General features: G+C 45.4%; 1 protein-coding gene across 1 annotated transcript in view; it reads right to left on the bottom strand.

Moving 5' to 3' along the window:
- LOC137327530 (tyrosine-protein kinase BTK-like) overlaps nucleotides 1-14,987 on the bottom strand; it is a 384,163-nt gene that overhangs the window by 360,632 nt on the left and 8,544 nt on the right. Inside the window, exon 3 of the mRNA XM_067993431.1 lies at nucleotides 12,447-12,503. Within this exon, the coding sequence (XP_067849532.1) occupies nucleotides 12,447-12,503 (57 nt within the window). The remainder of the gene's footprint in view (nucleotides 1-12,446; nucleotides 12,504-14,987) is intronic.

The raw sequence follows: 14,987 nt of genomic DNA, 5'->3' as shown, positions 1-14,987 counted from the left end.
GATAGGAAATTTAAAAAGATACAAAAGTCCGTAGCGATCGGATGTTTACTTGAGGAATGGATAGAATGCCAACAGCAGGCTAGGAGAGAGAAAGAAGGGACTCAGAAAATCCAAGACGGATTAGGGGAAGAGAATAAAAAACTCCGTGAGGAGATAGCCCGCCTTAGTGAGAAGGTAACTGATCTACAGGGACAGAGAAGTGCAGATTTGATGCACATGAACCAATATCAGTTACAGTGCGAAAAATTGACTAATGAAAAGAGTAAGAGAGAGGGAGAAGCCCAAGCAGCTAAAGCTGAGGTGGAGAGATGGAAACAACAATGTGGTGATTTAAAAACTGCTATGAATGTGATTCACAGATCAGCTCAAGAGAAGAGGAGTAGTACTGGCGATCACACAACGTGTCAGAAACTGATAGGGAGGCTGCAAGATCAGCTAGCCGCACAGAGGGGCATATTGTGTGCTTTTGCACCCGGGAGAGGTGAAGAAAGTGTTTAGGGGATGTAGATTGGGATGATTTAGCAGACAAGGCGGATAGATACAGCAGCGGTGATAGGGAACCTCCACTAGGGGACCCACCGCCAGCATATGCTCCAGAGCCGAAAAAACCGCCTGCCCCAATGGCCCCCCTGGTAACCACTAGAGCACAGATGGGGGAAGATGGCCAGGATATGACATATTCCACCCCAATTGGGATACAAGAACTGAGGGTTATTGTGAAAGATATCGGAACGTGTGCGCCTGGGGATGATCCTAGGGAGTTGTTCCTAGCGGTCAGGCAACAGAGAGCGATACACGGCTTAGATGATGCTGAGGAAAGGAAATTAATCCGAATGTGCCTACACCCACATATACACTCCGCCCTACCGGAGGAACAAAAACTTGGTAGAGGCACGAATGAAGCCTTAAAGGACCAGGTATTATCTGTCATGGGCGATAACAGAGGGGATCCAGTGGAGGCGCTGATGAGATGCCATCAAAGGAAAGGTGAACACCCCACTGTATTTTCGGCTCGCATTTGGGCGATGTTTCAGGGGGTCTATGGTACAGACTTAGACAGGGATAATTTACAGCGGGAGGTTAGGAACCGATGACTGAGAACACTAGTGTCGCATGGCACTGAGGAGTCGAGGAAGGCACTAGATCAGTTTGACCCCGCTGATGACACACATACGGAACCCTGGATAATTAGGAAGATGGTTAGAGTATGGGAAAGGGAAATACCAAAACGATCCAAGGCATCCGGGGACAGAGCAACGCCTGTTAAAGATCAGATGATAATTTGGAGAAATGAAGGGAGGGGACCTACTCAGGGGGAACCCCCTCCAGCTTATCAGACAGTGGGAAGAGGTAGAGGCAGAGGAAGAGGAAACTTCTCAGGAACGGGGAGAACTCAAGGCGAGGTGTCCAAATGCTATAACTGTGGCCAAGAGGGACACTTCGCAAGGGACTGCCCGAACCAGAGATGAGAGAGAGCAGGTCGGGGAAGGAATCAGAGCCGACCCGTGGAAGGGCCGAATAGACCAAGTCCTCAGTGTGATACGATAGAAATATCACCGAGTTCCGGGTTGTACCCTGAACTGCAATGACGGTGTCAGGCCTCTCCGTTATGGGTGTGTGACGTGCGGTTGGATGACACGGGGAGACCCCTAGTGAATGGTAGGGTCGGAGGCCGCCCTCTTACATTTCTTTGGGACACAGGGGGATCTCGAACCACCGTTAACACCACTCAGATCAATGACATAGATTGGAAAATTCAAAACAAGATTATTCTAAGTGGATTCACAGGGCATTCACAAGTGGGATATGTGAGTGTACCGTTGGCAGTCGGTGTGGGAGACATAGTGATAGAGCATTCAGTGGTCCTTATTAAATTACCCAGAGAACAAGAACATATATTAGGGAGTGACTATATGGCCAAAGCGGGATTCTGCTTCGACCCTGTTAATTGTATGATTTGGAAAATGCCTTTGGGCATGGGCAGTATAAATCACACACTCGTCCCGGTGGGGGAATATCAGGAAAGGATACGCACGATCGGGGAAATGTGGATAGAACCAGGAGAAATGAGTAACGATCGTGAAGTACAACAGATTATTGTACAAAACTCAACAGTATTTGCCCGACATAAACATGATTGTGGGAAAATGACCGGGAGTGTGTGTATACAAGGTCCAGACCCCAAACCACAGAAGCAGTATGGTTTCCCAAAACAAGCAGAAGAAGAGATAGAGAAGGTGATACAGAGTCTGCTGCAGCAAGGGGTATTAAGACCAATAGCTTCTACTAATAACGCACCTATTTGGCCAGTGAGGAAACCCGACGGTAGCTGGCGACTGACGATAGACGACAGAGAATTAAATAAAGTCACCCCGTTAACAGCCCCTACTGTAGCAACTAGCCCAGAGACAGTAGTTCGACAAAAGGAGGATGCGCAGTGGTTTACGGTTTTGGATATCAGTAACAGTTTTTGGTCTATTCCACTGGAGAAAGAATGTCAATATAAATTCGCATTTACTTTCCAAGGACAGCAATATACATGGACCGCCCTGCCGCAGGGGTTTCACAATTCCCCGTCCATATTTCACCAACGGCTGAGGGAAGGGTTAAAAGGATTCTCAAGGCCTGAATGTCTCGTGCAGTATGTAGACGACTGACTCCTACAAACTGAAACCAAGAAGGAACATTATCAACTGCTAAGTGAATTACTGCAGTTGTTACATGACTTGGGATTAAAGATTAACCCTAAAAAAGCACAGATCATGAAACAAAAAGTTACTTACTTGGGAATGATTCTGACGCCGGGACAAAGGGACATTGACAAGCGAAGGGTAGAGACAGTTGGCAGACTCCCTGTTCCGCGGGATGTAAAAGGGTTAAGGTCCTTCTTGGGGTTGGTGGGATATTGCAGGGACCATATTGATGGATTCGCCACAAAGGCGGCCCCACTGATGGAATTATTAAAAAAGAATGTGGCCTGGGAATGGAAAACAGAACACAGCCAGGCCATGACTGATCTAAAGCAAGCACTAGCTGCCGCGCCTGCTCTAAAAACCCAAAATCCAACGGAACCGTTTGCATTGGAGGTGGCTACCACACACACCACCCTCTCGGCAGTTCTATTACAGGAGACACACGGGAAATTACGACCAGTAGCGTACGCCTCACGTATGCTCTCACCAGTAGAGCAGGGGTATACGGTATGTGAAAGACACTTGCTAGCTGTCTTTTGGGCAGTGCAGCATTTTACCTATATAGTGGGACTAAACCCACTTACAATATTAACAGAACACACCCCAGTACAGCTACTGTTAGACGGAAGGATTAAGGATGGTTCAGTTAGCCAAAATAGAATTGCTAGATGGACATTGTTGCTGCAAGGGAGAAATATAACCGTGAAGGGGGTAAAAACCACCACTATGTTAGCAGACAACTTAGTTTATCAGGGAGAAAAACATGAGTGTCAATTGATGATAGCAAATGACCCCAAGGACCCATTTGTATCAAAACAAAAAGGAGGGGGTAAGACGGGGCCTGAAAGCAGAAAGACAAAGGAAACAGGAAAGGAAGAACCCTCTTTTAAAATTTTTGTGGATGGCTCTTCATCAGTACAGGATGGGGAAAGGAGAACTGGCTGTGGGATATACATGGAGGATGACCACGGACAGGAAAGATTTAGTGCGGCTCTGAAATTACCTAACACTATGAGTGCGCAGGCAGCAGAACTAGCAGCCGTCGCATATGTGGTTGGTCACCCGGAATATTTTCCGCCCAGATCAGTCATATATTCTGATAGCATGTATGTCTGTAATAGCCTCACAGAACATTTGCCCCTATGGGAAGCGAGAGGATTTGTCTCAGCGGATGGAAGGCCCCTTCCGTCAGCCCCGCTATTACGGTACATCTTTGAAGAAGCACAGGGGAAAGGATATGGGGTCACAAAAGTGAAAGCTCATTCAAAACTATCTCCCGATGGGAACAGGAAAGCTGATGAATTAGCCAAACGAGGTGCTGTAAGTGGACACGAATGGCAGCCACCGATTGGGGAAATCGGAGGCCAGAAAGAGAAGCAGGTCAAAGTAATGGATTTAACAGAGGAGCAAAAGAAAGATGGAGAATTAAAAAAACTAATAGAAGGAGCAGAGTCAGACACATACAAAAGGCACAAGGGGGGTCTATATTCAAGACGGAGTGGTTTTATGTAAAGGAAAATTTGTGGTGCCAGAAGGGGGACAAAACCAAATAATCCACTGGTACCATGACTTATGGGGACATAAAGGGACGGAGAGCATCCTAGATAGGATAAAGGAGGTGTGCTGGTGGCCCGGAATGACAGGTGACGTGGAACACTATGTCAAGAATTGTTTGATCTGTGCACAACACAACCCTGATAGAAATGTTAAGAAAGGGGTCCTCCGACATACTAGACCAGTAGAAGGGCCTTGGACTAATTTACAGATAGACTATGTAGGACCGCTTCCTCCCACTCCAGGAGGGTACAAGTACATTCTAGTAATAGTGGATACCTTCACTAAATGGGTGGAAGCTTTTCCGACCAGAACAAACACAGCCAAAGTTACTGCGAAAATTCTATTAGAAAAGGTGTTTACCCGTTGGGGTTTACCCCGAAGCATAGAATCGGATCAGGGAACACATTTTACAGCCCAAGTAATGCAGGATGTTATGACCCTTTTTGCGGTCAGACAGAGATTTCACATACCCTATAGACCACAGTCTAGCGGAATTGTGGAAAGAATGAATCGGACATTGAAAAACATGATAGCCAAAATGGTGCAGCAGCGCAAGACAACCTGGTTCTGCCCTTTGTGCTGATGATAGTCAGGAATACCGTGGCTTCATCAACAGGCTACACTCCTTATAAACTCATGACAGGAAGGGACATGAGGGGAATGGAGGGGTTGGTAGGTTTGGATTTGTCTGAACCCGAGGTGGACCACATTATATCAGAAAAATGGGTACAACAGCTCGTAGAAACAGTAAAAGAAGCAAATTATGTAGCCGCTCACCGACAGGGAAAGAAGAAACAGCAAAGCAAGGCTTATTTCGATGCAAAAGCCAGCCCGATAGAGTTGAGCCCTGGACAGAGAGTAATGATTAGAATACACCAGCCCACCTCATTCTTGAGTCCAAAGCTTGCCGGTCCCTATGAGATAGTAGACAAAGCTAGCCCATCTGTATACAGGATATTAACGGCACCAGATAAGAGTGGCTGGTACCACATTAATCAGCTAAAGTTGGTAGGAGAAAAACAAGATAATCATCATTGGCATGTGCTGCTCGATGATAACGATGTTCTGAATTCTGAAGGTCAGGGAGATCACGAACTGGACCAGTTACAGGTCCAAGAGGAGGTGATCGAAAACAAATTTGATACTGTGCGTTCACATGCAGAGGCGAATCCAGGAACAAAACGAAAGGAACATTAAACAGAAAGGGGGAATAAGTGGGTTCGAAGAAACGGACGGTTAGAATCTGAAACAAATTGGGAACAGGATTTGGACGGTCTGGCTCAGTATATGGAGAGACTGAACTTATGATAGTACCTGAAAGAAACTGTACATAAGAGCAGAAATTACACTTGTTTATTCCAGGTCCAGCCTAGAATGAAGGGGATGATGCATTTTGTTGCTATCAGATTGATCATCATCAGGACTGTGGTTGAACCTGCCTCGGAGCCGTCACGACGAATGAACGTGCCTGAAGCAGTGTTGACGGCGGAGGGATATCCCGAGACCAGGGACAACTTTGCTCTGCAGAATAAGACAGTCCGAACCAACAAAGGGAAAAGGGAGGATTTAAATTTGTATTATACGGGAGTGAATGGGTTAGCGTGTGTAGAAAAGACTTTGGGTATACCGGAGGGAGCGGGAGTACAGTTTTCATGTAACACAGTTCTAGAGGTGACATTATCGGTAATCCCAGAGGGAAATATTATTCATCAATTTGTGAGTCCATTTATGGAGCGACCATCGGGGAGCGACGGTCGAGGTAAGATTATGGTCCACTGGGACCACACCTATGTAAATATTGATTGGGGTAGTGACTCGTACCAGAGATATATTGATTGGGGTGGATATAGTCAGTGTTTTAGAAAGATCGGCTGGATCATCATCAATTGTATAAAGGAAGACACAACACAGAAAGGGGATAGAGCAAAAAGGGCGTTAAGGGTTGCAGACAGGAGTTTCTGTCGGGGGCCAGGACCCTTCATAATTTTCAGGACCCCGAGGAGGCTTACCACACCACCCCCTCCAGTGATTAAAACCACACCGGAACCTAGATGTAGCGAATCTCAGTATAAAACGGACGGTGTAGGTCTGGTGCTGGAGGAAACGGGAGAATCTGTCACTTTGGTACCAGGATATCAACATGTGCAGGTGGTCTTCAATTTGACTGAAATAACTGCTCCAGAATGGTGTTCATACGCCACAAAACACTTATTTATCCACCTCCTTAGGAGACAGTTAAGCAGGAACGAGTTCAGGTCAGTAAAAAACAGGAAAAAGAGAGGGCTATTAGAACTGGCAGGGGCAGGTTATGCATCGGGTGTGGCAACAGTTAACACATTGGACATAGCTGAGTTGGAAAACCAGATACAATCCCTCCAGCAGAAAATGCAGGTTATTACTGGAGAGGGTTATCGGGATCAAATACGAGACAGCCAAATAGGTCCAGATACATCACAAGTGACCCGAGACACAGTAAAATTGCTGAAACCTTTACAGGATACAATAAATTTGATCATTGACCGTACGGCTAATACTTCAGAGGAGGCCCATAAGGCTGAGACGTGTGCCATATATACTAGCTGGGTGTTGACAATGATTGGTACTAATTTATTACAGCTCAATACACACCAAGTTCCAGACTGGGTGTCGGATGAACAGTTAGAGAAATGGGTCGGAGAAGAAACACCTCTATGCCACCTCAGCAGTTTAACCTTAGCTAATAGGGTGTTAGGTACCTGTCCCGAGGAGAAAGGGAGATATTACGTTGGGGCGGTGTTTCATATTCCCCGGCACGGAGGCAATTTGACCTACCCTTTAAAAAGAGTTCATAACGTGGGCAAGTATCATGAGGGTACTTGGATATCTTTGAGCAATCCACCATCTCATGCTATTGTAATGGATGGTGCTGAGAAAGGGGTAGATTTGTCAAAGTGTCACCAAGGAGGGAATCACTGGGCCTGTCCAGAAGAGATAACGAGACAGAAACTTACTAATTGCGGGTTCAGTACTTATGAAAATTGTTCATTGTCCATTTTGCCAGTTAACAACCAGTCCTTTTTACAATACGCCCTTGTGGGACAAACGTATTACACAGCCACAGTGGCTATGAACTATAATAAAGGATGGAAACAGTGCCCTCTGGAAGGACACAATGTGGCCATTAACAGTGTGACCTCAGACCTGGTTGTCGGTGGACAAGTTCTGCCTAAGCCAATAATGAGGATGGTAATAAACGAAAACCTCACAGTCCAACGTACCGATATAGTCCAAGATCTGTGGAAATATGTTCCTACCGAACTACCACCCATTCCGCACCTGACTGCAGATTGGATGCAAATAGCGGAGGAAGCCAATGAGATAATTCATCAATGGACTAAACACACTAAAATAATTAAAACGCATGCTGATAAAGCAGATGAACTGCTACGGGACCCCGGGTTCTGGGATAAGTTTTGGAATTGGGGATCTAATGTTCAAATACATCCATGGGTCAGGATTTTATCACATGCTGCTGTAATTGTGATTTTATGTGCATTAATACTTGTCATATTCAATGTATATCAGCTTAGAAGGTGGAAAAATGAAATTTTGCAACAATTGAGTGTTAGTGCTATAATGAACCAGAAGAAGCGATTATCAACATAAGGACAGTGTGTGAAGTATATTTTATATGTTTCTGTTTGTATTTTTTCTATAACCATTTATATTTTTCTATAATCATATGATATCACGGATGTAACATGCCCATTGGGGGACAATGACAGCCTCAGGAGTGGTGCACAGAAAGGGAGAATAATGATCCTAAGATAGGCATCTTTGGATCAAAAGGGGGGAGATGTTGGCCAGAGGCTGCAGAAACCTATTGAGGTTAATTCGAATTGCTAACAAAGACACTGACCTTTTGAACTGAGGTGACCTGGAGTTCAGTCACTGGTCTGAACTGGCCAGAACCGGTTTGAATTCGTTCCGCTTCTTAGAGGGACAAAGGGGTAATGAGGTGATGCTACCTAGGCCCTTGGAACAGAGCCAATCAGGGGATGACACTGACCACTCAAGGAATTTTAAGCCAACCGGAGAAGACAGCATCGTTCGAAAAGACAGACTTGGAATAAAACTGAAGAATTGCAGGTTTGATCTCAGTTTGTTTGTTGTTTGTGAGGGAGACTCCGGAGACTGACCCTCGTGGAAGTGGGAACCCTACGTCAGGGACGTAGAGACTACGTCGGGAGTGAGAGAGAGAATTGCCTGGCCAGCAGTATCTCTCCTTTCCGGGTAATATAATATCCTTTCTATTCTGTGACCACTGGGGGGGTGTTCGTCAGAAAAACCTAGTGGGTGTGTGTTTAAATCCTAATACTCAGGGAGTGTTAGTCAGCAAGTGGGTGTGCGTTTAAATCCTAATACTCAGGGAGTGTTAGTCAGCTAGTGGGTGTGCGTTTAAATCCTAATACTCAGGGAGTGTTAGTCAGCAAGTGGGTGTGCGTTTAAATCCTAATACTCAGGGAGTGTTAGTCAGCTAGTGGGTGTGCGTTTAAATCCTAGTTTGAGTATAAAACTGTATAACCTGATGTAAACTGCATGCCTACATATAACTAGACGTATAAGCGGTATGTACATGATCTAATAACGTTAATAAAGCGAATTGAGAATTAAGAGAGAATTGACTCTTCCTCTGTGTACTAAGCCAAAACCGTTAACCGGTGACTTCCGGTCAACATTATAAACTTCGATCAGATCACCCCTTAACCTTCGAAACTCCAGAGAATACAACCCCAATTTGTGTAATCTCTCCTCGTAACTTAACCCTTGAAGTCCGGGTATCATTCTAGTAAACCTACGCTGCACTCCCTCCAAGGCCAATATGTCCTTCCGAAGGTGCGGTGCCCAGAACTGCTCACAGTACTCCAGGTGCGGTCTAACCAGGGTTTTGTAGAGCTGCAGCATAACTTCTGCCCCCTTGTACTCTAGTCCCCTAGATATAAAGGCCAGCATTCCATGAGCCTTATTGATTATTTTCTGCATCTGTTCATGACACTTCAATGATCTATGTACCTGAACCCCAAAGTCCTTTTGGACATCCACTGTTTTTAACTTTTCACCATTTAGAAAGTACCCTGTTCTATCCTTTTTTGGTCCAAAGTGGATGATCTCACATTTGTCTGCATTGAATTCCATTTGCCACAGTTTTGCCCATTCACCTAATCTATCAATATCGCTTTGTAATTTTATGTTTTCATCTACACTGCCTACAATGTCACCAATCTTTGTGTCATCGGCAAACTTAGATATGAGATTTTCTATGCTTTCCTCTAAGTCGTTAATAAATATTGTGAATAATTGAGGCCCCAAGACAGACCCCTGCGGGACTCCACTAGTCACATCCTGCCAATGTGAGTACCTACCCATTATCCCTACTCTCTGTCGCCTTTCGCTCAGCCAACTTCCTAACCAAGTCCGTACTTTTCCCTCGATTCCATGGGCTTCTATCTTAGCTAACAGTCTCTTATGTGGGACCTTATCAAATGCCTTCTAGAAGTCCATATAAATAACATCCATTGACATTCCCCTGTCCACTACTTTAGTCACCTCTTCAAAAAATTCAATCAGGTTTGTCAGGCACGACCTACCTTTCACAAATCCATGCTGGCTCTCTCTGATTAACTGAAAATTCTCGAGGTGTTCAGTCACCCTATCCTTAATTATAGACTCTAGCATTTTCCCCACAACAGATGTTGGGCTAATTGGTTTATAATTCCCTGGTTTCCCCCTCTCTCCTTTCTTAAAAAGCGGAGTGACATGTTCAATTTTCCAATCCAGATGGCCAGCTCCTGAATCTAGAGAACTTTGAAAGATTATAGTTAGGGCATCCGCAATGTGCACACCTACTTCCTTTAAAACCCTGGGATGGAAACCATCTGATCCTGGGGATTTGTCACTCTTTAGTGCTATTATTTTCTTCATTATTGTTGTTTTACTTATGTTAATTTTATTGAATCCCTGTCCCTGATTCAATATTAGTTTTCTTGGGATTTCCGGCATGCTATCCTCTTTTCCTATTGTAAATACTGATGCAAAGTAATCGTTCAACATGTCCGCCATTTTCCCATTGTCAATGACAATATCCCCACTTTCAGTTTTTAAGGGGCCAACACTGCTCCTGACCACCCTCTTTTTCCTAATGTAACTCTAAAAGTTCTTCGTATTGGTTTTGATATCCCTTGCAAGTTTCTTTTCATACTCTCTTTTTGTAGCTCTTACTATCTGTTTTGTGACCCTTTGTTGATCTTTGTATCTTTCCCATTTGCCAGGATCTGTGCCATTTTTTGCCTTTTTGTAAGCCCTTTCCTTATGTCTTATACTGTCCCTTACCTCTTTAGTTGTCCATGGCTGTTTTTTTGGCAAGTAGAGTTCTTGCCCCCAGGGGTAGAAACGGGTTCTGTATCACGTTAAATGTTTCTTTAAACATTTCCCACTGATCATCAGTCGTTTTACCCATTAACAGATTTGCCCAGTTACATGCTCTGAGCCCCTGATTTCATAGTGAATGCGTGCACCCAGCCTCTGATTTGATGATGAACACATGCTCTGAGCCCCTGATTTGATGGTGAACACATGCTCTGAGACCCTGATTTGATGGTGAACACATGCTCTGTGACCCTGATTTGATGGTGAATACATGCTCTGAGCCCCTGATTTGATGGTGAACACATGCTCTGTGACCCTGATTTGATGGTGAACACATGCTCTGAGCCCCTGATTTGATGGTGAACACATGCTCTGAGACCCTGATTTGATGGTGAACACATGCTCTGAGACCCTGATTTGATGGTGAACACATGCCCTGAGCCCCTGATTTGATGGTGAACACATGCTCTGAGACCCTGATTTGATGGTGAACACGTGCTCTGAGACCCTGATTTGATGGTGAACACGTGCTCTGAGACCCTGATTTGATGGTGAACACGTGCTCTGAGACCCTGATTTGATGGTGAACACATGCTCTGAGACCCTGATTTGATGGTGAATACATGCTCTGAGCCCTTGATTTGATGCGTGCGCTCTGGATTCAGCCAGACCAACTGAACAATATCATCCTCCCATTCCCTGGATCTGTTCTTGCTTCTCAACTCTTAAATCTCTAACTTCTTCCAGTTCACCTCCAAAATATCATTTCGAGTACAAGAGTAAGGAAGTTTTATTACAATTGTACAGGGCTTTGGTGAGACCTCACCTGGAGTACTGTGTACAGTTTTGGTCTCCTTATCTAAGGAAGGATATACTTGCTTTAGAGGCGGTGCAGTGAAGGTTCACTAGATTAATTTCTGGGATGAGAGGGTTGTCCTATGAGGAGAGGTTGAGTAGAATGGGCCTATACTCTCTGGGGTTTAGAAGAATGAGAGGTGATCTCAGATACTGAGGGGGTCTGGAACTCACTGCCTGAAAGGGTGGTGGAGGCAGAAGCCCTCATCACATTTAAAAAGTGCTTGGATATGCACTTGAAATGCCATAAACTACAGGACTTATGGACCATGTGCTCGGAAGTGGGATCAGGCTGGGTAGCTCTTTTTTGACTGGCACAGATATGATGGGCTCAATGGCTTCCTTCTGTGCCGTAAATTTTTCTATGTTTCTTTGATGTTTCCCCTGGTTGGAGAATCTAGAACTAGGGGACATAGTCTCAGGATAACGGGTTGATAAGGACTGAGATGAGGAGAAATTTCTTCACGCAGAGGGTTGTGAATATTTGGAACTCTCTACCCCAGAGGGCTGTGGATGCTCAGTTGTTGAGTATATTTAAGACTGAGATCGATAGATTTCTGGACTCTAGGGGAATCAAGGGATATGGGGATCGGGCGGGAAAGTGGAGTTGAGGTCGAAGATCAGCCATGATCTTATTGAATGGTGGAGCAGGTTCGAGGGGCCGTATGGCCTACTCCTGGCTCCAGATGCCTTCATTGGATTGACTCCCCGTCCCTGTCCCAGGAACCTTTAAATTCCACATACCAACTTCCAATTACCCCTACCTGTACCTCTTTCAACTCTCAATTCTGTTCCAACCAGATTTTTGTCCAATTTGACAATGTCTTCTGTTGGAGCCATTTTAAATGATGGAATGTGATGTAATAATTTATAAAAGCATAAAAATTATAAATATTACTGGTGCAACCTGTAAGAATTGTTATTAGACTAACTGACCTGTATTCTTCAGGCTTTCTGTCACTCAGGTAAGTGGAGGGAGCATATCCTTCTCTCCTGTGGACCAAAAGGTATCATCCATTAAAGGAAGAGGTCCTTTTTAAATTTATTTACATTCTTTCAGTGAACTCAGCGACCCCCCCATTGAGTTAAGTGCTCGCAGTGCTGGAGAATGGAATAGTTTTCCACTTTTGACACCCAGTGCCAGCATCAAGCACTCTTAAACCAGGTGTGGCACAGCCTGATGCAGAATACCTCCTGCTCGACAAAAAATGGGCCTTAACCTGAAATGGCAGAGGAGCATCTTCAAATGCACCTCTGTGACACATATGTTACACCTGTAGTGAGTCACTGAAAACCTATCGTGAATAGTTTGTGGATCTTGGCAGGTTAAATTATGAGGACAGGTGGCATAAACTTGGGTGGTATTCCATTGAGTTCAGAGAGTTGAGAGGTGATCGAATCAAGGTGTTTAAAATGACAAAGGAATTCAATAGAGAAGATACAGGGAAGCTATTTCCTCTGGTGGGGGAGTCCAGAACAAGGGGACACAATCTTAAAATTAGAGCTTGGCTGTTCAGGAGTGAAATCAGGAAGCACTTTTTCACATAAAGGGTAGTGGAAATCTGGAACTCTCTCCCCCAGAAGGTTTTGGATGCTGGGGGTCAATTGGAGCTTTTGAAACGGAGATCGATACACTTTTGTTGAGGACATCAAGGGAAATGGATCAAAGGCGAGTAAACAAGGGAGAAAGGTAGGATAATTAAAGCCAGAGCTCCCTGGATGATGATGAAAGAGATAGAGAGTAAGATGAAGCAGAAAAAAGGGGCGTATGACAGATGTCAGGGTGATAGTACAAGTGAGAACCAGGCAGAATATAGAAAGTTCAGAGGGGAAGTGAAGACACCATCCAACGTGTTGTGTGGCACTATCACCGTGCTAAATGGGATAGATTCAGAGCAGATCCAGCAGCTCAAAACTGGGCATCCATGAGGCATTGTGGGCCATCAGCAGCAGCAGAATTGTATTCCAGCACAATCTGTAACCTCATGGCCCGGCGTATTCCTCACTCTACCATTACCAACAAGACAGGGGATCAACCTGGATTCAATGAGGAATGTAGAAGAGCATGCCAGGAAGCAGCACCAGGCGTACCTAAAAATGAGGTGCCAACCTGGTGAAGCTACAACTCAGGACGACATGCATGCTAAACAGCGGAAGCAACATGCTATAGAGAGAGCTAAGCGATGCCACAACCAACGGATCAGATCAAAGCTCTGCAGTCCTGCCACATCCAGTCGTGAATGGTGGTGGACAATTAAACAACTAACGGGAGGAGGAGGCTCCGTGAACATCCCCATCCTCAACGATGGTGGAGTCCAGCACATGAGTGCAAAAGACAAGGCTGAAGCGTTTGCAACCATCTTCAGCCAGAAGTGCCGAGTGGATGATCCGTCTCGACCTCCTCCCGATATCTCCACCGTCACAGAAACCAGCCTTCAGCCAATTCGATTCACTCCACATGATATCAAGAAACGGCTGAGTGCACTGGATACAGCAAAGGCTATGGGCCCCGACAACATCCCAGCTGTAGTGCTGAAGACTTGTGCTCCAGAACGAGCTGCGCCTCAAGCCAAACTGTTCCAGTACATCTACAACACTGGCATCTACCTGACAATGTGGAAAATTACCCAGGTATGTCCTGTCCACAAAAAGCAGGACAAATCCAATCCGGCCAATTACCGCATCATCAGTCTACTCTCAATAATCAGCAAAGTGATGGAAGGTGTCGACAGTGCTATCAAGCGGCACTTACTCACCAATAACCTGCTCACCAATGCTCACTTTGGGTTCCGCCAGGACCACTAGGCTCCAGATCTCATTACGGCCTTTGTCCAAACATGGACAAAAGAGCTGAATTCCAGAGGTGAGGTGAGAGTGACTGCCCTTGACATTAAGGCAGCATTTGACCGAGTGTGGCACCAAGGAGCCCTAGTAAAATTGAAGTCAATGGGAATCAGGGGGAAAACTCTCCAGTGGCTGGAGTCATACCCAGCACAAAGGAAGATGGTAGTGGTTGTTGGAGGCCAATCATCTCAGCCCCAGGGCATTGCTGCATGTGTTCCTCAGGGCAGTGTCCTAGGCCCAATCATCTTCAGCTGCTTCATCAATGACCTTCCCTCCATCATAAGGTCAGAAATGGGGATGTTCACTGATGATTGCACAGTGTTCAGTTCCATTCGCAACCCCTCAGATAATGAAGCAGTCCGAGCCTGCCTGCAGCAAGACCTGGACAACATCCAGGCTTGGGCTGATAAGTGGCAAGTAACATTCGCGCCAGACAAGTGCCAGGCAATGACCATCTCCAACAAGAGAGAGTCTAACCACCTCCCCTTGACATTCAACGGCATTACCATCGCCGAATCCCCCACCATCAACATCCTGGGGGTCACCATTGACCAGAAACTTAACTGGACCAGCCATATAAATACTGTGGCTACAAGAGCAGGTCAGAGACTGGGTATTCTGCGGAGAGTGACT

Source organism: Heptranchias perlo, chromosome 11 (genome assembly GCF_035084215.1).
Source record: "Heptranchias perlo isolate sHepPer1 chromosome 11, sHepPer1.hap1, whole genome shotgun sequence".
Lineage (NCBI taxonomy): Eukaryota > Metazoa > Chordata > Chondrichthyes > Hexanchiformes > Hexanchidae > Heptranchias > Heptranchias perlo.
Note: the sequence above shows the minus strand (reverse complement) of the source record. Positions and strands in the feature narration are given on the sequence as shown.